Raw genomic sequence first — 26,680 nt, 5'->3', positions numbered from 1 at the left:
TGGATTCAGGTTACACTTTTCAAGGAAACTATTATCCTATTCATCAGGAGAAGAAATGTTAAGTCAGGTTTGAAAAACTCCACAAACATCCCAGATACAGGTTTAGTTAACAATAGGAATTAGAGGAAACACACCCAATCATGTGTCCTAATAGTCTTAATTGAACAAAATTATTTCTTTAGAAGAATATACTACAGTTGAAATAAAAATAAAAAAGTAACTAATACCTACCCACAATGAGTCCTATTTCACAATTTGGATCTTCATATGCACAAGTCATCATCGTGCCAACTGTATCATTCACCACTGCCACAACATCTAAGTCAAATTCCTTTGAAGAAAAAAATATATTTCTATAGAAAAAGTATTGCTTTGTTTGCAATATATCAAACCAACCCTTGCAATGGTTGTTAGCCTGCAAGGAATTAACCAACTGTCTAAAACGTGTTGCGTACAAACAAATACAAATATAAACTTAATATTCAAGAATCAAATGATTTTTTTCTTTTAAAACCAGAAGTAGTAATATAATTTGCATGCAGGTATCATGACTTACTGGTACTGTATATTGTGCTGGAGCTGTAAAGTATACTACTTTATTGCAATGCAAATACAAATTTAGGTTAGGACATTTTTAATATTAACTTCTTATCTAGGGATAAGAGAACACTCACTATTCATTCACATTCACATTCACACACACACTATAGGCAGTCATATAGTGAATGTTGCTCAAAGCTTTTCATTATAAGAAACTGTGTCAAGCTTAAACCATGCAGGCTGAAACTTTCCATGCCTGCTGGTTGTCTCAGGCTGAATTGTTCTGGAAAATTTAGCCTAGAAAAGTTCTGCCATTTCCAAGAATACAATAGGGAAAAATACGTTTTGCCTATTTTTTAAAACAACAACAACAACACCCTCTTACAAGCATTTTGTTGAGAAACTCTAGTATCTCCATTCTTTGGAGCAGGGACCTGAAATTTGGCTGGGGTATTGCCTTGGTGTCAGGGATGTGCCTTTTGTCATCCCAACGAAAACTCACCTAAATTTGGCCAAATTACAAGCCTCTGAAAAATGTCAGTTCACATATGCTCAGTAGAGAGATGTGTTAAAGTTTGGTAAATAATTTCCCTGAGGATTCCATCTGCACTGAGCATGCCCCATCCCCTCATAGCTCCTACCTACCAACTGGACTCCACATACGCTATCCCCACAAAGCAACCAAGCATGGAGAAACAAGTGGTTTTGTTTGGCAAGAATCTCTCTTTTGTGTATTTCCTAGCCCCGCTGTAAGATGTGTACCATTTGTGTAAATATAAAAGGAAAGTGCATCCCAATTCCTCAATGACAGAATGCCAGAGACATAAGAATTCTATCACACAAAATCAAGTTAACAAATACATTCAAGAAAATAATGAAAGATTGAAATGTCACCTCTCTCCTTCTAATGCCTTCCCTAAGCAAATACACTACATCCTCTCCTTCACAATCTGTAGTTTTAAAGCCTTTGGTCCAGTTGAGGAGGATACCCTAAAAAGAAGAAAAAGGCATTCATTACTAAGTTTCTGAGTATGTCTTTCATTAGAACATGAGAGTTTTTAAAAAACCATTCTGAAACACGTACTTAGGTTTAAAAGACTGAATACATAAACATACATAAAAGCACATACATATCAAACATATCTGTTGCAAACTGCAGTTAAACCCATGGGACAAAACCAACAGTGTTCCACTGTGAGAGGTTGTATATTCTAACCCGGATGCCACTTTATATGCAGATGGCAGTGGTGATCTCACAGACATGACCATGGCTCTTACAGACTGGAACCCAGTTGTTGGATTGTACACCTGTGAACCACAGATATGGAGCGCTGAAACAAGGAAGAGCATCTCCAGCGTTCTCTGGGAAAATACACCACAAGTATAGGAATGTACCACAACCCTCTACGGAACAGCATATACCGGGGTGGCCAACTTGAGCCTGACAAGGAGCCAGAATTTACCAATGCACATTGCCAAAGAGGCACAGTAATACGTCAGCAGCACCCCCATCAGCTCCCCAACCCCGCTCCCAGCACCTCCCACCTACCAGCAGCCCCACTAATCAGCACTTCCCCCTCCCTCCCTGCACCTCCCAATCAGCTGTTTCGTGGCATGCAGGAGGCTCAAAGGGGGCACGGGGGAGGGGAGCTAGGGCACAGCAGGCTTGGGGGAGGGGGCGGAATGGGGGCAGGGCCTGTGGCAGAGCCAGGGGTTGAGCACTGAGCACCCCCCAGCACATTAGAAAGTTGGCGCCTGTAGCTCCAGCCCCAGTGTCGGTGCTTATACAAGGAGCTACATATTAATTTCTGAAGAGGCGCATGTGGCTCCGCAGCCATAGGTTGGCCACCCTGGCATATAATGTGTATTTCAGTCATGCTCAGGTTCTCTCTCCTGGCTGGAACAGCTCTTTTAACTGACTTCGGTAAAAGGACCATTTTTCAAGCTGAAGGTGATTAATTCTGTTCCCTGATACTGTAAGTGGTTCACCCTCAACCATAGTTTCTAGACCAGTGGTTCTCAAACTTTTGTTCTGGTGACCTATTTCACATAGCAAGCCTCTGAGTGCTACCCCCCCTTATAAATTAAAAACAAACACTTTTTTATGTATTTAACACCATTATAAATGCTGAAGGCAAAGCAGGGTTTGGGGTGGAGGCTGACAGCTCACGATCCCCCCTCCCCCATGTAATAACCTCACGATCCCCTGAAGGGGCCCGAACCCAGTTTGAGAACCCCTGTTCTATACAGAGCTCACCATGTTATGGCTTTGTTTTTAACTTTAAAAATGCCTACCTGACATAGACAAATAAGCACTTTACAGTGGAAAAAAAAGCCTCTTAAAGATTCAGAGTCACGGAGCACCTATTACTGGTGCGCTCCTTTACATATGACTATTATTCTTATTTTCAATATGAATGTTATATATATTTTCTACTTACTCCAAATTTCAAATATTTTACTGTGAAGCTACATTTAGAGAAAAGATCTCTTTGCTTCTTCAAAATTTGCATCGACTTTTTAATTTGGACTAAAGCAACGAATTCTAATTGAATGACAAAATCTCCAAAAATTAAAAAGCAATCTGATAATTAAATCATTCCATATTCTGCTCAACACTGAAAATGCAAGACAAAAAGTGAAATAGGGGGTGCCACTGTCCCAGATAAAGGATCATTTGCACTTTGAAGATGCTACAACCTTAGCCAAAGAAAAATCACATTACAGGGAAAGAATGTTACTGCCCAGAATGTAACCACACGTGGTAGATGTTGAATTCTAGATGAAAATGTGGTAGAGAAATAAAAATAGTGTTGAATAGAATAATGTTAAACCTACTACAGAAGTCAGTATTACATTCAAGGCACATAATTCTGCAACTCTTTCCACAGACTTACTCACACAAGCATTCCCACTGCAACCTTTAATAGAACTACTCTTGTGAGGAAGTATTACGTAGCCTGTGTGAGGGTGGAGAATCAGGCCCAGAAGAAGCACTAAAGGACAGGATTCAAAAGATACAAGATATTATAAAACTTACAGCATCTAAACTGGTCTGCTTGCAAGGGAAGGAAAATGTAAAGCCAAGGGGAAGTCGTGCGCCTTTTATTCCCATGTAATCCAGGAAGTCTGAGATACAGCTAACAATGTGATCAAACAGCTTAAAAAGAAATATATAAACATTATTACAATTAGTCATATTTATTTAAATAATATACACACACATTCTTTGAAAATAAGTGATAATACTAAAAAGAAATGGAAATGCTCACTTCTTCTCCAGTACCCTGCATGACCTCTATAGGAATAGCATATATTTTATTGTGCATTTCAACCGTTCTCCTTTTACCACTACGGATCTTCACAAGCAAAACTCTGAAGTTTGTTCCTCCCAGATCGAGAGCCAGAAAATCTCCATTCTCTGTAACAAAGTATTTATACATTTTAGTAACACGGGAAAAAAAGCATAAGCAGGTGTCCATTTTTCATTTTCCAAGCAGGAGTTTTGGCATAAGGCTCTGAAAGTTCTCTCAATCGTCTGAAGGCTTTAAAGATTTTTCATGTTCACTCTAAGCCTTCTCCCTGCTTATTGAAAGGAGCAGAAGAAATACATTGCCACTTAGCTCCTTCAAAAGACAACAGCAACCAGGTGGTCTTTGCCACTGCACATGCTCAACTGCACATTCCCTAAAAAGTGACAGGTTTCAGAGTAGCAGCCATGTTAGTCTGTATCCGCAAAAAGAAAAGGAGTACTCCTTTTCTTTTTTCTAAAAAGTGAAGAATTCTCCAGGAAGCCAGCAGATGGTGCTATGTTCCTGCTTCAGCAATTGCAGAGTGTGGTCTTCTTAAGCAGTACATGTGCTTGAGACAGGATAGTGGAGGTGAGGGAAGAAGAAAAGGGAGTGGCCATTTTCTCTCTGCTGTGTATGGATGACAAGAGAAAGCATGAGGCTGCCTCTATTGGTTGATGTATCAATTGCTATCTAGGAGCGATGAGAATGGAACCAGCCACTTTTCATGGACTGGATTCAAAAGTTCTCTGAAACACTCCCACTGACTTACAGATTTTGCACCAAGTACTAGATGAGGCAAAAGTACCTGCAAGCTCTCAACTAACGGAAAGCAGTGGGGCAGGGAGCTGCATTTATATTTATGTATAGGCTCACAACTGCCACTCTAACTTACAGAAGATGTTGTGTTAAAAGAGGAATTATAGCCTTGACTCAGAATTTCCTCTTTTTGGTGGTTTAAGAGTTTTGTAGTGAACAGACTATACTCCAGACACAAATCCATTAGCTGGATCCAATTCATTAAATTACAAACTAGCATTTCAGCTCCAAGTTTATGTTTTTTGTTTTCTTCCACCACAGCGTCCTGCTTGGCTGGAAGTACAGTCTGCTATGTATTTCCTAGGGCTGTCAAGCAATTAAAAAAATTAATCACAATTAATGGTGTGATTAATAAAATTAATCGCAATTAAATGTGGGATTAATCGCACTGTTAAACAATAACAGAATACCATTTAAATGGTTTTGGATATTTTCTATGTTTTCTAATATATTGATTTCAATTACAATACAGAATACAACGTGTACAGTGTTCACTTCATATTTATTTTTTTATTAGAAATATTTGCACTGTAACAAACAAAATAGTATTTTTAATTCACCTAATACAAGTACTGTAGAGCAATCTCTTTATCATGAAAGTTGAACTTACAAGTGTAGAATTATGTACAAAAAAAACTGCATTAAAAAATAAAACAATGTAAAACTTTAGAGCCTACAAGTACACTCAGTCCTACTTCTCGTTCAGCCACTCAGACAAACAAGTTTGTTTACATTTGCAGGTGATCATGCTGCCCGCACCTTGTTTACAAGGTCACCTGAAAGTGAAAACAGGCGTTCGCATGGCACCATTGTAGCTGGTGTTGCAAGATATTTATGTGCCAGATGCACTAAAGATTCATGTGTCTCTTTGTGCTTCAATCACCATTCCAGAGGACATGTGTTCATGCCGATAATGAGTTCTGCTCAATAACCATCCAAAGCAGTGCAGACTGATGCATGTTTATTTTCATCATCTAAGTCAGATGCCACCAGCAGAAAGGCTGATTTTCTTTTTTGGTGGTTCAGGTTCTGTAGTTTCCGCATCAGAGTGTTGCTCTTTTAAGACTTCTGAAAGTATGCTCTACACCTCATTCCTCTCAGATTTTGGAAGGCACTTCAGATTCTCAAACCTTGGGTCAAGTGAGGTAGATAGCTTTAGAAATCTTGCATTGGTACCTTCTTTGTGTTTTGTCAAATTTTCAGTGAAAGTGTTCTTAAAATGAACAACGTGCTGGAACGTCATCCGAGACTGCTATAACATGAAATATATGGCAGAATGCGGGTAAAACAGAGCAGAAGACATAATTCTCCCCCAAGGAGTTCAGTTACAAATTTAATTAACGCATTATTTTTTTAACAAGCGTCATCAGCATGGAAGCATGTCCTCTGGAATGGTGGCCGAAGCATGAAGGGGCATACGAATGTTTAGCATATCTGGCATGTAAATACCTTGCAATGCCGGCTACAAAAGTGCCATGTGAATGCTTGTTCTCACTTTCAGGTGACATTGTAAATAGGAAGCTGGCAGCAGTATCTCCCATAAATGTAAACAAATTTGTTTCTCTTAGTGATTGGCTGAATAAGAAGTAGGACCGAGTGTACTTGTAGGTGCTAAAGTTTTACATTGTTTTGTTTTTGAGTGCAGTTATGTAACCAACAAAAAAAATCTACATTTGTGAGTCACATTTACACGATAAAGAGATTGCACTACAGTACCTGTATGAGTTGAACTAAAAAATACGATTTCTTTTATTTGCTATTTTTACAGTGCAAATAATAATATAAAGTGAGCACTGTCAACTTTGTATACCGTGTTGTAATTGAAATCAATATATTTAAAAATGTAGAAAAACATCAAAAACATGCAATACATTTCAATTGGTATTCAACTGTTTAACAGTGCGATTAATCGTGATTAATTTTTTTAATCATGATAAAAAATTTTAATTGCGATTACTTTTTTTTTGAGTCAATCACATGAGTTAACTGCAATTAATCGACAGCCCTAGTATTTACCATGCTGCTCTTGCATCAATTATAATGAAACTACCTGTTCCGTCTGGTGTGCTGCGAACAAAGGTAGGCAGCATTTTTACTTTTGCATTTTCATGAGTTTTCTTCCTCAGCCCAGCTTCTATTTCTGTTCGCATCCTGTTTTTAATCTGCAACAGCTGCTCGTGAGTAAGCTTGAATTCAGCCAGAGTCTCATCTATCAGCCTGTGCTGCTCAGACAACCTGTATGCTACTGCTGTGACCATTGCAGCACCCTTTCCACTGCCACTCTCAGACAGAAGGAATCGCACTTCAGAGTCAGGAACTAATCGCCTCGTTGTTTTCTGCAAGCGTCTGGCATATCTGTAAGAGAAGATCGTAAAACCATAATCTCTCACTGGTCAGCTCAAAAATCTGCACTGGTCATCACTGGCTATAAAACATGAAAGGAGCACGGGAAATAGATTAGTTTTTCTGTCTTTGAAATTTGCCAATCCCTCCTTTTTGCTGCACAATGGGGTTTTCCTTTCAAGTGCCCCAACCAAGCATGCACATGCACCTGCACCAACCCCAAGCCTCCTTGGGCAGTTTTTTCCTCATATCACACAAGCTGAAGCATGTCTTCCAATGTAAAAGGAATCATCATGATGAAAGGGTAGAGTGGAAAAGTATTCATGCCATAGACAGATTTTTTTCCTGAATTCAGATAAAATCCTAGCAAAAGCCCTGGAAAAAAAAAACTCTCAGAATATCATCCTCCTAAGAGGATATATCAGGATCAAACTGGATCATCCTACGGTGTGAGCCACTATGGCATCTCTTATGTTACTACACAGATTCCTTTTAGCTGGTATCACAATATTTTTTATTTTTATTTTTAATACTTAAGGGGAAACGTATAAAAAAATTAAAAAGCTCAAAATATCAGCTTATAAACTAAAAAACACCAGAAAATAAACAAACAGCATGCACTAGATACCTTACATATAGTAGGAGGTGATAAAAATAAATGGAGTTTTTTCCATAACAAACATTTTCAGGGAATATTTTCATTTTGAACAAAAAAATTAAAAAAATTCACCAAAATACCAGAAAATTTCCACAAAAAGATTTAAGAAATGCAAACATTTTTGTTTCTTCCAGAAATACTCCATACACAATACTGATCCTTCTCCTTTATGTTCCATCTACAATGTATCTATACTATATGCTCCACCCCCTAAGCAGTATCAAAATATTTCAAGTAATTAACTTTTCCAACTAGATATTTTTCATTAGAGGTGGTACACACTTCCAGCTTTTGTGTACACCAAAATTCTGATACTGACTACAATGGTATTGCAGATTAGAGTAAAACCATTTGTTAGGACTAATTTTTAACTAATGTATGAAACAGATTATCACCTCATGAAAAAAACATTCCAGCCTTTGCACATGAAGAATACTAAAAAAAAAATCAAGCCTGCACCGTTGTTATTTCTGTCAGTTTTGTGGTTTTGGTGCTGATCCTGCAAACACTTATGCACGTGCTTAACTCTAACCCAATGACTTCACAGGTAAGTGTCTGCAGAACCAAAGCCTTGGTCACTGGTTTAATTGTTAGAACTAGAATATTTTCAAGTAACTGTAAACAAGCCTCATGGCAACTTTGATACACATTAAAAAAATAAGTGCCTCCTCTATCAAGTTTACATAAATCTGAATTAGTATATTATAAAAATGCAGCTTAGAAATAGAGAAACAAATAAGCTGCTTTTAAATGGACAAGGAAAGGCAGATGCTATTTTTTCCTTCTAACTTCCAAGTATAAGCAAGGGAAGACTGGAGAAATGAGGTTATCAAAGTCATTTTCAAAACAATTCAGTTTAAACAAGTAATAAAGAATAACATTCTATTACTGGGGTTTCCTCCTCAGAGCCCAGTCCACAGACACAAAAGTACAGTCTTTGGATATTTAACTGTATTGTTGATCAAATAAATTGTCCTTTACAGCTGGGACTTTCAAAGGCACATAAGGGAATCAGGCATCCAATTACTTTCAGTGACATTTGGTTACCTACTTCCCTTAGGCTCCTTTGAATTACCAGCATAGTCCTACAGTTGAAGGCAACAACATTTCTCCATAGAGATGTTTATTTCTCAATATACATATGCGCACACATAACTTCTGTTTACTTATCTCATTCGTGACTCCACATCAAGATGCTGGCCTCATGTTACATGTCTGACCTTTGCAAAATATGAATCCTAACAGATGCCAAATGTTAATTATAGAAACAGCAGGACTTACTGTGGATGCATCTTGTAAAGGGAACCATCCACACCCACCGTGGTGCGCAGCCTGGTTACTCCTTTATTATCACGCAATTGATTCAGAATCGCGCCCAAAGTACTAGCCACCAGATTAGCAGAACGGAATGAAACAATTGTACAGACGTGCTGGACAGCAATGCAGTCTTCATGGGATGGTTCTACCCCAAGACGTGTCAAAATTTCTTTGGCTTTATTCAGACCTTCTTTGCTTCTACAAACAGGAATTTAAATAGTGAACTCTTTATCATTATATTATAAAATGCATAATGAAGTAATATGATCTGATGTCAGGTGCTTTGCCACATGACAGTGTTCTGAAAGTCTCAGAAGGGTCTTAGAAAAAGCAGTTGAGGGCTGTATCAGCCCACGTCAATCTCTCTATTAACTGGACTACAAAATCACAAAGTACAAAACAAGGGAGAGTAAAGCCAAAATAATGTTTGCTAAGAATATTCAGCTTTTCAGTAAAGCCCAGTGGAAATATACAGTCTATGAAATTATTTCTATCAGTGGTACAACGTAGTTTCAACAATTCTGTTACCGCCAGTTCTGTCTATACTATTCTACTCATGTATATATATTTAAAATGCTGGATTACTCTCGTATATGTATTTAAAATGCTATTCATCCCCTCCAAATTTGTTTGCCATTGGGCATCGAGTACATTTTTTGACAGAAAGCATATCACGTCTTAATTAAGATGAGTTTATAAGATTCACCTCCAACAGGGAGCAAGTTTGTTCACTGTGCCAGGTTGTATGAGCAATTCTACTCACTAGTGACTTTGTCCGCCGTTTTGGTTTGGCTTCACACATATCTGAATTATGGCAATCATATTTATATTGTTACTGCCAAGTGTTACCTGATAACATGGCATGTACATGGAAGAGCAGGATAGTAAAAGACATGGAGAAGCCTGGGGAAGCCAGTTGTTTGTCACCTCCAAAGCAAAAAGAGAGCAGCAATGCCATTAAAGTTCCTTTGGTTAAATGCCCCAGGGAACTAGTAAGCGTCTCAGCTGTACACCTCTACACACCAGGAGTAATTAAATTTCTTTATGACTTGTTGACTTTTTTAAATTATAAGCTAATTCACAATTTTGAATGATAAGCGGAGGCCGCCATTCAGCAAGCTACTTAAGCATCTGCCTAATTTGGAACACATGAGTAATTCCATACTCACATGCTTTAAATGTCTCCTGAATTAGGGCCAGGGTGAACAGAGATGGGTATAGCATTTTTCATTCTAAAGCATGTTTTTCAGACTTTTATAACTTTGTCAAACCTTTTGTGCTGAAATTTTCCACAGTGATTCTCACCTGATGGTTTTTAACCACCAAAATATCTTAATTCTCTTCACTCAGCTTTCTACTGATTATACATGCATGTGAATGTAAGTTGGATCCATTTTCACTTTTAATGTGGAGTTGCTTATGGAATATGATGTAGGGAGGTGTGTAGGGAAAGAAAGTTGGCTCCACAGAAGTTTCAGAAATTACTGATTGTTCCCACAATATCACACCAAAAATTGTAGACCCAAAAATCAGAAACAGATTTTTAAAAATTTGGCTCAGGGAGAGTATTATACAGTCACACAAATTTTAAAAAATGGGTAGTGACTGAAAAGTATTGACTGAAAAGGTGTTGACATTGTCACATTCAACACATCATATTTTATAGGTCAGTGTAATATTTATTATTGTTTACTGGATGGGATGCTCTGTATACTTTTCACATTTATTTATTTTCTATATGACAGTAATATGGAGATGGGAGACGGTGTCACACAAGCATTTACTAGGATACACTAAGCAAGGCTTTTAGCAGGTTTAATTACATGCTAGGAGAATATGTTTCTGGTACACCATGGTGGAATACATGGTAGTTGCAATGTTCTAGATAGTAGAGATAGGTTTCAGTAGAAACACAAACCACCTGCCAGGACTTGATAGCACTTCAAAAATATTCACACATCCACAGGCATGCCGACAGACTGTGCTTCACTATCATTCCTACCCCAGAAAGCACAGTGGTTTAGAATGGCAAAGTGCATCAGCACATCAGTATTTCTAGTTTCTACTTTTGACCTCTCATTCCTGAAAGGATGACAGTCAGCAAACTGCCAGAAATGCTGACAAAAATGCACAATGCCAACACGAACAAGAGGAGGCACGGGTAGCAAACCACTCACTCAGGTAGTCAGTTCTGGGAAAGACTCTGTTTGGAAATAGTGGAGTCCACCATGCAACAATAACTATTGATGGCAGTGGTGCTTGAACTCCCAATGAGATTAATAAATGCACTCTGAGTTAATAAAGTACGTTACTAAACTGGAGCTCCCATATTAAATTGGTGAACAGATTTGAGGTCTGATTCTCATTTACACTAAAGCCCCCTTTACACAATTCTGGCAATGTAAATGGACTTTAAAGTGGATGCAAATGCAATTACCTTTAAACCAATTTTAAGGTCCCTTCACACTGCCCAGAGTAGGGTAAAGGGGGCCCTCATGTAAATAAGAATCAGATCCTAGATCTAATTTTATACTTAAGTTTTAGGTTCATTTGAGATCAATGTCCCAGCTTTACTTTACGCATTTGGCAATTGTGACCCAGAACTCTGTAAATGTAGGAACATTAGCCAAAAGGTTGTGGGAGGCAAGACTAAGTACATTTATAGTCCACTGCTATTGGACAAACACTACTTGTTCACACTGCACTAAGAAAGCAGCTGTTTGCAACAGCCCAACCAAGAGCCTGCCCTGAAACTCCTTGTTCACACAGCAGCCACCAAGATTATTATATCCCACTTCCCTAGCCACTGCCAAATAAGAAATGGCCAGCAAAGAATTAAGAAAGGAAGAGGTGGCCACAAAATTGCATACGTGCTGATGCTTTTACAAATCACAGAAAGAAAAAAAGAGAAAGAAAGCAAGCAAGAAATGAGTTGCTCACTTTTCTATGGCAGACACATGTTTCGTTTCAAATTTTCCTTTGGTTAAAAGCTCTGGAGTGATTCGCCCCTCGAACAGTAGCCCCTCTTTGGCCATCTTTACAAGGATAAGCCTGACCAGCTCACCCATGTACAGTCCACTGACCATCTTCTCGAACCTGTAACAACAACAAAAAAAACACACAAGTTGAAAGTTTTCACAGTGAACTCTCAGATTCAGACTTTAGATATAAAGTTCAGAAGTAAGTCACCTTTGATGCTTTTCTACCTCCCATCTTTTCTACTAAGAGGAGAAACCATATGCTGCTATTTGCTACAACTCCGGCAATATCATTTAGTGAATTAAGACCATTCAAATATGTGACAGACACAGGATAAGGGTTATGAGTGGAAAGTGCCCTCATTATACAGAGAAACCTTAGAGAGGCCAAAAACGCATCTGCAAATAATGGTGGGTGAAATTCTGTCACTTAGATGGTTAAGTACAGTACCTGATTTGCATCTATAAGTCACCTGCTTGATCTACAATACTTAGTGGTATGGTCTGCACCTGCAAATACATGCAAGAGCAGAACTGCAAATACATGCTAGCAGAGAAGCTGGGCTAAGGCCTGGCTGAAAATCTGGACTGTTATGTACATAAATGCCCCCACCGCATGACACAATGAGAATTTTTGAGTCAACAGTAATAGTTCTGAAAATAGCACATCAACAGAACAGACAAGGAGGATCAGGATTCAGGATAGGCAGGGCTGGCTAACTATGGACCCTAAATGCAGGAAATAATACTAAATTAGAGCTGACAAGAAACAGTCAGCACAACATGATAACATCTGATACTACTGAGGGTAAGAAGCACTGGAAGCAAAGGTGCGACAAAACCAAGTGTTGGATTCAGACGAGATTCAGGGCAAAGTAGCAGCAGTGGGGCTAACAGAACCTCAAAGTCATCACGGAAAGGTACCTGCTCAGGCATAGTGTCTACTCATCCACCCTTACCAGCAAGATAATTAAGATAATGAACAAGCTAATAGGATTTTATTTTACATTAGCTGCCTCAGATGAGGCGGAGCAAACAATTTCACAAGGTTGTGCTAATACAGGCTGAATGCAGGAAATTAGACTGAACTGAAACTGACAAGTAAATTCAACATCAGCATCAGTGACATCCATAACTTATGCTATGTCTCCACTTTGAACACAACTACTGCAGCTGTGCCACTGAAATGCTTCAGTGCATATCAGAGATGGGTAAACTACGGCCCACGGGCCACATCCGGCCTGGTCCCTGAGCTCCCGGCCAGGGAGGCTAGCCCCCGGCTCCTCCCCCGCTGTCCCCCGTCCCACTGCATGGGCAGCACGGCTGCCAGTCCTGATGCTCTGAGCGGCATGGTAAGGGGGCGGGAAGCGGGGGGGTTGGATAAGTGGCAGGAGGTCCCAGGGGGCAATCAGGGGATGGGGAACAGGGGGGTTGGATAGGCATGGGAGTCCCAGGGGGCCTGTCAGCGGGCAGGGGTATGGATAGGGGTCGGCGCAGTCAGGGAGCAGGGGGGGGGGGGGGGTCGGATAGGGGGTGGGGTCCCAGGAGGGGCGTTAGGGGACAAGGAGCAGGGGGGTTTCTGAGGGGGTGGGTCAGGGGGCATGAAGTGGGAGGGGGCAGAGGCCAGGATGTTTGGGGAGGCACAGCCTTCCCTAACTGGCCCTCCATACAGTTTCGCAACCCCAACGTGGTACCTCAGGCCACAAAGTTTGCCCACCCCTGGTGTAGATGCTTACTACAGTGATGGAAGGGGTTCTCCTGCTGCTGCAGGTAATCTACCTCTTCAAGAGGCTGTAGAATTCTTCCACTGACCTAGCACCATTTACACTGGGGGTTAGGTCGACTTAACTACATCTCTCAGGGGTGTGGATTTTCACAGCCATGAGAGATGTAACTTTGCAGAGCAGACCAGCCCTCAGACAAAATCCTGCACCTCAGACTCACTGGGAAGTTATCCTTTTCAATAGCCTACAGGATAGTTTTGAAGTAAAGAGCAAACTAACTGGGTTTTATGTGATCCAGTTCAAATACTGATCTGAGTAGCTTTAAACAAAATGACAGAAGCAGAATCTACTGAACTGTCACCATACTCTTCTAGCAAAGAGACAAGTGCTTCTTCATTCCCCTTTTTAACTGTTGTTTTAACCCTTCCAAGTGCATGGCAGTATGCAAAATGTTTCTTTAACCTCTTAAGCCTAGACTAAGTGCCAACTATCAAAGACAATTTATAAATATCGTTCTTCCATATTAAACCAAATAACAGAGATCATTCTGGTTAACTTTAGCACATTAGCCAGCATTCTATAGCATGTATTGTACTGTAATAGGGCTGTTTAATACTGTAAAATGGACTCCTTCAGTGATCACTGAGACAAGCCTGGAAAATGAACAAGCCAAGACAGAAATAAAGAACTACAACCATTACTATTTATCAAGGACCAACCCTGACAATATTGCTATGACCAAGGTGGTAGTAAAATGAATGACAAGTCTATTCCACCAGTAATAAACTCTCAAACAATCAGGCTAGACGGGGCGCTGTAACCACACCCAACCTGTCTAGTAAAGCTATTTGGGTGGGTGAACGCATGCTTGTTTACAAGGAAAAATCTCAGGCAACAGGATTCTGTCTGGACCAAACAATGATCAGTACTGAGAAGCAAAAGACTTAGAGACCATGCAGTAATGAAAGGGAGGAAATGCATGGCTGTGTGGTAGGGGGTTTCCAGGCTACAGTACAGGGGAATCAGAGATATTCCTGACTAAAAATGATGCTGAATACAATGGTGTCTCAGGAAGTGATTTCACAAGTGCTAACAAAAGTTCAGTGGATGGAGTGTTTCCTCCTCCTTTTCTATGGTTCACAAACATGCAGTACTAAACCTCCCTTAGCCCCACTGCTTTATGGGCATATTATCAGCATAGCTAGCACCAGTGCCTCCACCTACTGCAGTCCCCATCTTAACACATTTATTACCAGGTAGTAAAACAGAGCTATCTTGCTTCCCTCTCCCCAGTTCAGACAGCCCACATTTGTTCTACGAACCATGACCCAAATCTTCTGCTGCACCCAGTCTCTACTTGGAGTCATAACCAGCTGGGCAAGTTTAAAGCAGCCACCAGGCAGCAATAAATTCCAGCAGGAAAGTTGTAAATCCAGCCTGAAGATCAGAGAGATATCAAAAGCTAAAAGACCTGAGAGCCATCCAAAGTACAACTTGATTTGTTCTCCTTCACCAACCTTAGACTCACCGAAATTCTCCCAGCCTGCTGCAGAGAGGTGATTTACATGGGACAAAGGTCCGAGAGCCTGCTGAGAGTGCAGGAAGTTTGAAAGGGAAAACAGGTATATGGGATGAGCCATACAGATAGCTGTGAGAAGAGAGGTGGTGTGGGGGATGGAGAAGAAAAAAAATCACTGGTTTCACTGAGATCTCTCGGTGCAAGATATTTAAATTCATTGGAGTCCAAGCACAGCAGCAAGTGCCTGAGTTTTTGGGCCTGTAAACCAAACTTTAACAGGTTAAGAATGTGGTGAAGTGGGAATTTGGGCCTACGGTTTGTAGACCACAAGGTGGAACAGTTTTAAATGTAACAGACTTCACAGGGCTGCTTCCTGTACTGCCTCACTAAAATGCCTAATCCTGAGATTGCTCTGCTATGAGTTTATAGATTAGTCTCAATCATTTTGTGCCACTAAATAAGCAAATGAAAGTCTCACTTACAGTTGTTTTCCAGGATTGAGGGATCCACGGTCAATCTCCCTGTCAAACTCAGTTCTGATGTCTTCTAGTGACCCATCATCTCCAAAGGCTCCCCACTCAGTGTTAATGCACATCCTCCCCTCATCACCTTCTACCAGATCAATATGCCTCATTTCTTCCATGTAGCAGGCATTCGTGCCAGTACCTTTAGGAAAAGATACTAGCAGATATTAACAAAACAAGCCAACAAAAAACAAAATGCAGTATGTCCACTGTAGCAGAGGAATGAATGTCACCTATAATCAAGCCAACTTCACAACGCTGGTCATCAAACCCACAGGTCATCATTGTTCCTACTGTGTCATTTACAACAGCCATGATGTCTGCATCATAGTCCTGAAGGAGAAAACAGAATTTTACTTATATCACACACTTTTCTTAAAAAAAAAATCAATATCAATACATCAATGTAGAATGTCACTGACCCCACAGAACTTTGAAAAACATTATATTTAAAGACAACTCTGCTTATACCAATCAATTTCTCTATTACTACAGATACAGTATTTGCTTGTAAACAGGAATATTGTTCTTAAGAAAATCACCCCTACTCTTCCTGCCTATTGTCCATCTGAAGTCACAATCTTGTGTTGGTAATAAAGTTTATTTGCAGAAAATTGCAAGAGCACTAGAAGCAGATTAATATTCCAGGTGAAGGAGAAGTAACAGTAACAGAGTAATTCCTAAGAAATCAAGATTCTGTCTTTATATAAAGTCCCTAGTAACTGAAAAGGGAAAAAACCCACAGTTACATGATGCAGAGATCAAATTGTCTTACAATAGAATGTTTTGCTAAGTTTTTCTTGAGGAGTCCATGAGTCTCCAAGTGTCCTATTGAATGTCTGATGTAAAGATTTCTTTAATTAATATTAATTGAAAACTTTGAGTAAAGATTATAATGTATGCATGTAATCGGTAAATAATAAAAATCAATGCATTTCCATTAATCAGTTCATTTGGGGTGTTATTTATCTTCCTCAAAGTCTGAAAAAGTAACTGATTACATAGTGGCATGTCTTGGTGAAGATAAAAATCAACTTATCAAAGGTTTTCCTGCTGCTGAAATAGAACAAAAAGTATCCAGTTTCAACAGAGAGTTCCATTTTCAGACCAAGTCACACTTTATGACATCACTAGGCTCACCTGATTGTAATAGTCATATGATGTGTAAGTAGTTGCTCAGGAAGAGAATTTGCTGAGCTACAGGGTGACATTGCTAGAGAACTAGCACGGTGATACACGTAATTTCACATTTAACAAGAGTGATAAAATTGCTTGAGCTTTCAGGTTAACTATTGTGAGACAGTAACTTAATTTTTGCTTCATGGGACAAATGGTGTAATGATGAGATGTGTAATTTTATCAAAGTTATTGTAAATTTTCACATAGGAACTATGAAATTATTTTGTTTCCCCACTGCATATCACATTATGAGCTCTAGAAAATATCTGTCTCTCAAGCCTTTTGTGTGTGTGTGTGTAAACACACACACACACACACAAAGAGAGAGAGAGAGATTTTCTAGAGTCCGTAATGTGATATGCATGTGTGTGTGTGTGTGTGTGTGTACACATATGTATGTAAAAGACTAAACAAATTTACCCCACGTTTCTTGATTGCCTTGTTGAGCAGCTTTACTACATCTGCTCCCTCAACTCCACTTGCTTTGAAGCGTTTTGTCCAGGTTATCAGAATACCCTAATAAAAAAGGAGAGTAACATTAAGTACAATATTAAACCAAACACAAAAAAATTATCTTTTTCTCTAAAACAAAACATTAGCACTCCAAATGAATCTATAAATCCCTGGGTTTGGATAGTCAATCTTTTTCCCCGACAATGCCATCTTAATCTGATGTGACTGGCAGTCTTTGTTTCTTACTATAGCTGGTTGAAAAATGAGGAAAGTTTTTCATCAAAGATTTTGTGTGAAAGATTGAGAGAGCTTGGCTGAAGTTTCAAATTTTCTACAAGCTCCACTGATTATTATTGTTCCTGAATGGTTTCCTTCTCTAAGACCCATTCTAGTTTCCCATTTCTCCCGTTAAGGCACTGGGATGCTGCAGTTCCCAGAGGGGGTTCACCATGCAGGCATGACTGAAAGAAGAATGACAGTAAACTCATCTGGAGGGAAAGAGAAAGACTTGATCAGTGGAGACGGTGCCAGGAATCAGACTGGTATGCATCAGTCATCACTGATTTGCATGAGGAGGGAGAAAGGAGGATGGGCATCTTGCAGTTGTAAAGAAAATGTTCAAGGGTTGAAATAAACTGAAATATTAGAAATGTGGCAAGGGTTAAAAACAATTTTTAAAAAGGTAATGGGCTACAATATTTTCAAAAAGCTAAATATGCAAGGATCAATTATAAATTTTTAAAAATCACAAATGACTAAGCTAAAAAATCATTTAAAAACATAATATGCAAGGGTTAATTAGAAAGAAAAGCCTTAAAACAATAAGGGTTAAAATAATTTAAACATTGAAAAGGAATAAACTCAAGAGGAATAAAAAAAATAAGAAAAAAAGTAAGGGTAAAAAATAAAATAAAATAAAAAATTAAACAGAATTAAGCAAAAATAAGGTATAAAATAAATAGATACATTTGAATAAATGTTAGGTTTATATTACTTAACAATGGACAATTGTCTAGGCTCACTAAATAATCAAGGCAGTGATGGCTAAGTACGGGATAAAGTAACAAAAGTGGGAAGCAAGGATCAAATAGTAATAATAATAATAATAATAATAATAAACCCTCCCTTGTATTGCATTCCTAACCCATCACCTGGGCTGTAATTGTGTTAATTAGACTGTAAGCTCTCCTGGGTAAAGACCATGTCTAATTTTTTGTATCTGGATGGCGCCTAGCTCACTTTGGGGCATTTAGTGAATAAATTATAAATAATAATGAAAGGAAGGAAGGAAGGAAGGAGACAAGAGCTGCTGATCAACAAAAGAGAAAAGAAGATACAAACTAGCACCATTTATTTCCTCTCTTTCTCTCACATGCCCAAGCTATCCACCCATCCAGGCTTTTATAGCAGCACCCACCACAGCAGAGTCTGAGTGCCTTCCAAAGAGTTAATACACAAATCTACAAATGGTCTATGATCTAATACTCCTGCATGTCTGCAAGGTTCTCCTCTTAAAAGCTGGCTACCACTTCTTCCTATACATTCTTTCAGAAGGTTAATTTTTCTCCCCTCAAAATTGGACAGTATTTATTTCAGTGGATACAGGAGAAAGGTTTGCCATGGCAGCTCTGCTTACATCAGTGCTTGTTTCACAGCAAGATGTATATAGTCTGTCACTAACTCCTAAATAATTGCTCTTGCCCACAAGTCATTAAGGAACCTGTGTGACCTAGGGACCTGTTGGTGCCAACCGGCAGAGGGCACAGGGATGCATAAGTGTTACAGGGATCAGTAGCGAGGTGTCTCAGAACCCTAAGAAGCATCACAACCTGCGACAAGATCCTCCAGAACCGAAGTCAATAGGCCTCCATGTGAGTGCAGGGGTCCAGCCTTGCATATTTCAACGCAAGACCACAGCCTGCAAGTATACACTCCGATGAAGTGAGCTGTAGCCCACGAAAGCTTATGCCCAAATAAATTTGTTAGTCTCTAAGGTGCCACAAGGATTCCTGTTCTTTTTGCAGATACAGACTAACACGGCTGCTACACTGAAACTCTTCAGTACAGGTACGCTGTTCTTGGACTAGTCCATTTTGCTTGTTATACGGTACCATGTACATGTATGACACTATGTAAATAATTCCACCGCCCTCTGCCCTTGTGTTGTGTCTCGTGGGTTATACATTCCTACTATCCATTTTATTCAGGCTCTTGCCGGGTGAAGCACTGAATATACAGTTGATATTTCTCAAACTCAGATACTATCCATGAGACTCTTCAGTCATATGCCTGCTTCTAATTCTCATTTGATGATTGACATAGGATACAGCTTGATGCAGTTGCTTCTTTTATTGACAGGCTTCCAGCTGCTGTTTGAACTCTATAAACTCCCTGAAGACTGCTCTCATTACAAGGACATTGTCTGGAAAAGTATATTCCTTCTGGAACTTCTAATTATACCTAAACTCAGAAACTAAATGACCCTCTGCCTGCCAGCACAGGCCCCATTCTGCAATGTGAAATGCACTATGAATATTAAAAGTAGATGCCTTGCACTGCTAGGGCAACTTCCATTCAAAGATCTCTTCAAAAGATTAGTGAATAACCTTCACAACAGTCCTGAGAGATAAATATTATCCCCATTTTACAGATGGGGACACACACAGGAAGGGTAAATTACTTGCCCAAGGTCACATATTGAGACCAGGTCTACACTACAAACTTCTGCTGGAACCTCTATGTCCAGAGGGATATGACAAGGTGTGTGATTTGTTGTATTCTCCATAGCATTTTGCTCCTTAGAACTAGTACTGATGTTATGTTTAGAATATTGAAGGTCTATCAATATGTGCACTCTCATTGCTTCTTAGTACATTAGCACTAGTACATGGTTTCTACAGCAATACTGTATTAGCAAGTCACTGAGGCATTCTACTTATCTGAAGTAAAAGATGGGAAATAATGCAGAAATACAATACTGCAGAGCACTCTGTGGTTCAGGGAATCACATAACAATCATTATGCATTCAGAGTAACAACACAGCCAGACAGATTTCATTCTGTAGCCATGTTTGTTTTCAAACCATATCAAATATCTTTCCACCCCCCCTCCAATCTAGTGGACTGATTCTTACACTCCCATTTTTGCTCAAAGAAAGCTAAGGGTGCTCACCACCTCTCAAGCTTAGGTCCTAAATTAGGACCAATTTCTGCAATTTTTACTCACAATGAGTAAGTGCTAGTCATTATGAGCAAGTATTGGTGAATTGGGCCGTCAAAATTATAACCCGTATACTGTACTTTACTTTAAATTAAAACATCATCATTCAACCTAAAAGGTTAACAGAAAATAGTAAAAAGAAAAGAGTACTTGTGGCACCTTAGAGACTAACCAATTTATTTGAGCATGAGCTTTCGTGAGCTACAGCTCACTTCATCGGATGTATGCTCACGAAAGCTCATGCTCAAATAAATTGGTTAGTCTCTAAGGTGCCACAAGTACTCCTTTTCTTTTTGTGAATACAGACTAACACGGCTGTTACTCTGAAACCAGAAAATAGTAGAAACTGTTCATTTGTTAAAAAGCCTTTTTAAATCATTTTGAGATGAAGTACTACAATGAAATATGCAATAATTGATTCTTACACTGAAGTCAGGCCAGCTGAAATACTGCTTGTTTGTTGACAAGGAGGAGAGGAGGGAAGGGTTAATAGCACAGTGTTTCTGCTTACATTAATAAAATTCTGAAATATTCTTACCTCATCTAGCTTGGATTGTCTACAAGGGAAAGAAAATGTAAACCCAACTGGCAATTTCTTGTCCTTGATTTGTTGCTTCTCCATGAAATCTCCCAGGCATTCAGCAACATGATCAAAGAGCTGTAAGAAAAAGAGGAACATAAAATGACAATAGTCAGAAAGACAGTTTTCAGGAAAAAATATGCCTTGACCCTCACAGGAAACACTGGAAAGAATTAAAGTGACCGTTATAAACAACCAATTCATAAATTTAAAAAGACATTTTCCATGTGTCATTTAGAACTGATAACACTTTAAAATTAAGGCAAAATAGATAAATATTTCAATATTCAATAAGTAAGGAAAAGAAATTGTTCTTTTAGCAAATTCTACTTAACTTTTTTTCCCACCACTCTTTAAAAAATGCAAAACTTAAAATGATGGAAAGTGCCTCTTTAGTATAACACATCTATTAATAATTTAATGAGATGAAAAAAATCAGTTTCTTTTAAGAGATTATTAATAATACATTTATTAGGTAAATGCAGTTACCTGAAAGGGCTTATATTTGGCATTTGATCATACAAGAAGCTGACACAGCAAATCAACACAAGCTTAACTTTAAGCAGCTGAAATAATCATATTAGTCAATTAAACTATTCATATTCCTTGAAGCGTTGTTAGATTGAGACCACAAAGAGCAGAACCTTGCAGGATTGAACCCTTGAGTAACATCGTCTCACTTTAAAAAAAAAAAAAAAAAAAAAAAAAAGAAAGCATGAAAAAACAGATTTTTAAAATACTGTACATGCTCCAAGGGACAAACTGTGATGGAAACAGAATTTTTAAAATGCCAAGCTATGCAGGCAGGGTACATTCTGTGAACTGATGACATCTCCAGTACTGTAGCTCCTTAGATGTGACAAGCACTACAGCATTACTGCAAGCCAAAGAGAAAAGCCAGGACAGCACAGCAAGACAAGATGGCCAGGGCAGGCAACACTAGAAAACCTCTCTTCCCCCCTTACTGGGGTTCTTAGTCTGGTAGTCCAACTCTCCAATCTCAAACCAGGTAACAGTCAAAGCACTTCATAGCCTTTTCAAAATAAGAAGCACTGGAGCTCCAGTCTGGCTTGAGCATACCCATACACCTGCTCCCTGTGCTGCAAATCAGGCCAGTGACTGATGCTCCATCTTTTAACAGATCTCTCCTTTTCAGATGACACCTAACAAGAGAGTCCAGAACACTATCGGTGGCCAAACTCCATCTGAATGCTGAAATGACTGGCCGAACCTATCAGTGGTCAGTCAGTTACAGAGAGGATATTATGAACTTTATTGGTTCGAGTGTCATTTTCTGCACCAGCAATGATATCAACAAACAAATCTACATCTAATACAATGGCTTAGCTGCTAAAATGACAATCATTTGGGGTTGCTAGCCAGGATGCAGGACACCATAAATGAACATTCAGGTTTGTTTCTCCCAGAAAAAGCCAGAAAAATAGGAGTAGATGGGTTGAGAGGTCAGCTAAGAAGTGTAGCATGAATGAAAGCGGACTCTGGAAGCTTTAACTTACACTGGGCTTTTTTGAGGAGACAGCAGGAGACACTTGTCGTTGCTATCTCCATCTCCATCCCCCCTTGGCTTTACCCACTCATTCTTGTGGCTATTCACTTCTCGGTTTACTGACATCAGAAATTGTACACATGGAAAGTGTAAGTGTGTGTGTGTGTGTGATCATTCTCTTCAATTACTATGAAACCTCCAGTTATATCATCAAACACACAGTCTACTGAGGACCATTGCGCCAGCCAGAGTGATTAACTATACAGCAATACACAGAGCACGCCATAGAGCTGACTCAGCTCCTTGGACTGAAATGTCAAAAGAAAGATTCATATCTATCAGTACAAAAGGCTGGCTGTGCCTCAAATTGACCTATAACAAATCTCTCCCCTTGTACCAGCAGATTATATTTCTTTCACATTGTGACTCTTTGGAGACTACAAACCTGGAAAAATACCAGCACTCAAGGGCTACTGACTGAGACTACAAAATAGCCCTTTTATCACTCGTAGGTTGCCATGTACTTAACTAGCTGTAATCAAAATAATTTACAAGATCCCACAATGATAAAGGAAATACTACAGACAGCAACAAATATGAAACTTAAAAGGGATTTTTTTTACAAGACTATTCAGTTCAGAAGAACTAAAAAGTGGTTTGCATGACATTTCTACTTACTAGACTACATTAAACACATAACTAAAATAAGAGCTAATCTGATTAAGCATCACTATGGTCATTTCAGAGAGGACACTGCAATTTATAATCTTTTGCAATTGAGAGCACCAGTACCCTCATACACAACAAGAAAGCAAAGGAAATCAAAGAGGCTTCACTTTTGTAACATCATGCTCAGCTGTCCAGATGAGAGATAAAAAGAGTTATAAAAAGAATTATAATTAAACAAAAGAGTATTACAGTTCATATAAAATGAGTTGTTAGAGTAATAATACATTATACATCTATATATTGTCTTCCAAGTGGAAGTGCTTTCCAAACTACACATACCACCACTAAAATGTTGCCCCCACTAGGGTTAGCCAGGTTAACAACAAGCAGAGAGCTCGTTAAATTACAGTCCAGGAAGAGGACATTTTAGCCAAGGACACTGGTGCAAATTTAGGGTAACCAGGTTTTCAATCAGAACACCTGGTCGAAAAGGGATCCAGGCACCTCCGGTCAGCACCGCTGACTAGGTCTTTGACTGTCTGGTTGGCAGCACGATGCAGCAGGCATATCCCCCCTCCAGCATGTCCCCTCTCTGGCTCCTACCCATAGGGGCAGCCAGGGGGCTCTGCACACTGCCCCCACCCCAAGCACCACCCCCGCAGCTCCCATTGGCCGGGAATCACAGCCAATGGGAGCTGTGGGGGCAGCGCCTGCGGACGGGGCAGTGCACAGAGCTGCCTGGCCACGCCTCCACATAGGAGCTGGAGTGGGGACATGCCGCTGCTTCTGGGAGCTGCTTGAGGTAAGTGCTGCCCGGACCCTGAACCGCTGAGCTCCCCCGCATGCCCCAACCCCGTCCCAGCTCTGATCCCCCTCCTGCCCTCTGAACCCCTTGATCCCAGCCCAGAGCCCCCTCCTGCACCCTAAACCCCTCATACCCAGCCCCACCTCAGATCCCACATCCCCAGCAGGAGCCCTCACTCCCCCCCCCGCAACCCACTGCCCCAGCCCTGATCCCCCTCCTGCCCTCTGACCCCTCAGTCCCAGCCCAGAGCACCCTCCTAAACCCTCATCTCCAGCCCCACCCCAGAGTCTGCACCCCCAGCCAGAGCCCTCAGACACCCCCGCACCTCAACCCCTTGCCCCAGCCCAGAGCCCTCTCCCGCACTCCGAAACCCTCAGCCCCAGCCCGGAGCCCCCTCCCACACCTCAGCCCTCAGAGGCAGCCCGGTGAAAATGAGCGAGTGAGGGAGGGTGGGGAGAGCAAGTGACAGAGGGAGGGGAGGATGGAGTGAGAAGGAGCGGGTTCTCAGAGGGGGCGGGGCAGGGGGCAGGGCAAGGGTATTTGGTTTTGTGCAAGTTGGAAGTTGGCAACCCTATACAAACTCCTGCTCTCAGGCAAACAGCCAGGGCCACCAGGAGGACACAGGCCCTGCTTTTTAAATTCTAATTCAAAAAGATCCCCTACTGTACACGGTGAGTTTTGGGGAACTCCGTGCATTGTCTTGGAGAAGATGAAGGGCAACCTGACAGGATTTAAACCTGTGGTTCCAAGAAATATAGATATATTGTATGTAATGGTTAGACTGCTAAACTATCCACCCTCACTTAACGCCTGAGTGAGCTGAAACCACAAAATGTGCACCAATGGCTCAGAGCACATCTTTACAGCATAAAAGGTATTTTAATACATAAAAACTACACAGGCAAATCAAGTGCATTAACTAGCTATTAGCTATGCTTTTATGAGTATGAAAGCACAGTCAGGAGTGTCTTTAATTTATATTGTACGGGAATTACTGTACCACATTAAAAAAATAAAACTAAACCAATGAACTATAGGAGAGAGAAATGGATTGTTAGGCAGAGTAACGAAGTGAGAGATACATGCTTACAATTTTTGCTACCATCTTTATTACTACTGGTTTTATGATTTTTTCCAAAGTGTCACTTTGACTCATACACAAGTCCTCCGAAGGATTCATTTGGCTGGAAGTTTGCAAATCAATATTTTTTTAAGGGTTAATGTCTAATTGGAAGGAATTTACAGATCTGAGAGAGTCAGGGAGCTAGAGTAAACTTCAGGAATAAGGAACCCAGCAGAAAAACAGCTAAATGTGTATCGCTCAGACTCAAACACTATTTCAGTAGGATGTAGAGTATAAAGATCAATACAGAAATCAGGTTTTAAATTAGCTCTAGCTCTTTAGACTGACTTGGAAGAATCTCTAGAAACTTTGGGCCTGATACTGCACAACTGAAGTAAATGGGAATTTTGCCCAAGACTTCAACAGGAGATGAAATGAAATTTACTTATATAAAAGTGAAATATGTCTGTATCTGACAGATGGGGAAGGATAAAAGTCCGAATACACTAACATGGAAAATCTCAAAATAAGCTCTGCCAGCTAGACATGAAGTCATCATTCACAATTCCTCCACTAATCTGAATGGGATTTAAGAGGATAAATCTTTGAGGTTAACGAGCGCTAGTAACCAATCCTGTTCAGAAGGTCAATGGAACAGCTATTCAGGTAATTGTGAAATTGGTTCACAAATTTAAAGGAACCACTAGCATAAGAATCAGTCAAAAGCATTTAATCATTAACCACCTGAGTGCCTATCAGTTTCCTCAGATGCCCTTGTAGAAGTACAGCACAAATTCTGCCACTAACATACCACCACTGAAAATTTTAGTCATGTTTACATTGTCATACAAAAACTAAGGAAATGAATCTAATTCTGATGATCTTTCCAGCTTCTTTCTTTCTTTACTAGTATCTAGATACTAGAGAGTATCTAGTCATTAGAGTACAGTTATAGCTACCGTTCCTACCTCTCTTCCCAGTTTAAAGCCCTCTTGACAATTCCTTTTAGTTTTGAGCCCAGGCAGCTGGTCTCTTAATATATGTAGAGCCTTCTAATAGTTGCCTTATTTGTTTATCTTATGACTTACTTTTAAAAATCATATTTAACTGGCCTTAACCATCTAACTGCGCACACCACTAGCCCAAGTAATAAGAATACACATTTAGTGTTTCCTGTGCCCTCTCTCCCCTATTTCTTCCCATTGTTTGCAGCACCTGCTTGTGGAATCTTGCCTTAAATTAGACTTAATTCCCTTTAGGGCAGGGACAGCCTTTCACTATGTATTTGTACAGCACCTAGCACAATGGGTTCCAATCCTCATTGAGTTCTCTAAGGGTATGTCTACACATACCCTTAAAGCTGCAGGTGCAAATTTCATATCATGGAGACATCTGACCAAGCTAGCTTGCTAAAAACAGAGTGCAGCCGGAGAGGAGCGATGGGCGGGAGGCGCTAGTCACTCCAAGAACGTACCCACCCAAGATGCTAAGC

General features: G+C 40.0%; 1 protein-coding gene across 1 annotated transcript in view; it reads right to left on the bottom strand.

Moving 5' to 3' along the window:
* HK1 (hexokinase 1) overlaps positions 1 to 26,680 on the bottom strand; it is a 69,294-nt gene that overhangs the window by 17,582 nt on the left and 25,032 nt on the right. Inside the window, exons 4-14 of the mRNA XM_074958909.1 lie at positions 21,103 to 21,222; positions 17,312 to 17,407; positions 15,946 to 16,045; positions 15,671 to 15,854; positions 11,908 to 12,063; positions 8,932 to 9,165; positions 6,700 to 7,004; positions 3,813 to 3,961; positions 3,581 to 3,700; positions 1,435 to 1,530; positions 232 to 331 (exon numbers count right to left, since the gene is read on the bottom strand). Coding sequence (XP_074815010.1) covers positions 232 to 331; positions 1,435 to 1,530; positions 3,581 to 3,700; positions 3,813 to 3,961; positions 6,700 to 7,004; positions 8,932 to 9,165; positions 11,908 to 12,063; positions 15,671 to 15,854; positions 15,946 to 16,045; positions 17,312 to 17,407; positions 21,103 to 21,222 — 1,660 coding nt within the window. The remainder of the gene's footprint in view (positions 1 to 231; positions 332 to 1,434; positions 1,531 to 3,580; positions 3,701 to 3,812; positions 3,962 to 6,699; positions 7,005 to 8,931; positions 9,166 to 11,907; positions 12,064 to 15,670; positions 15,855 to 15,945; positions 16,046 to 17,311; positions 17,408 to 21,102; positions 21,223 to 26,680) is intronic.

Source organism: Natator depressus, chromosome 7 (assembly GCF_965152275.1).
Source record: "Natator depressus isolate rNatDep1 chromosome 7, rNatDep2.hap1, whole genome shotgun sequence".
Classification (NCBI taxonomy): Eukaryota; Metazoa; Chordata; order Testudines; family Cheloniidae; genus Natator; species Natator depressus.
This window is presented reverse-complemented; position numbering and strand designations above follow the sequence as displayed.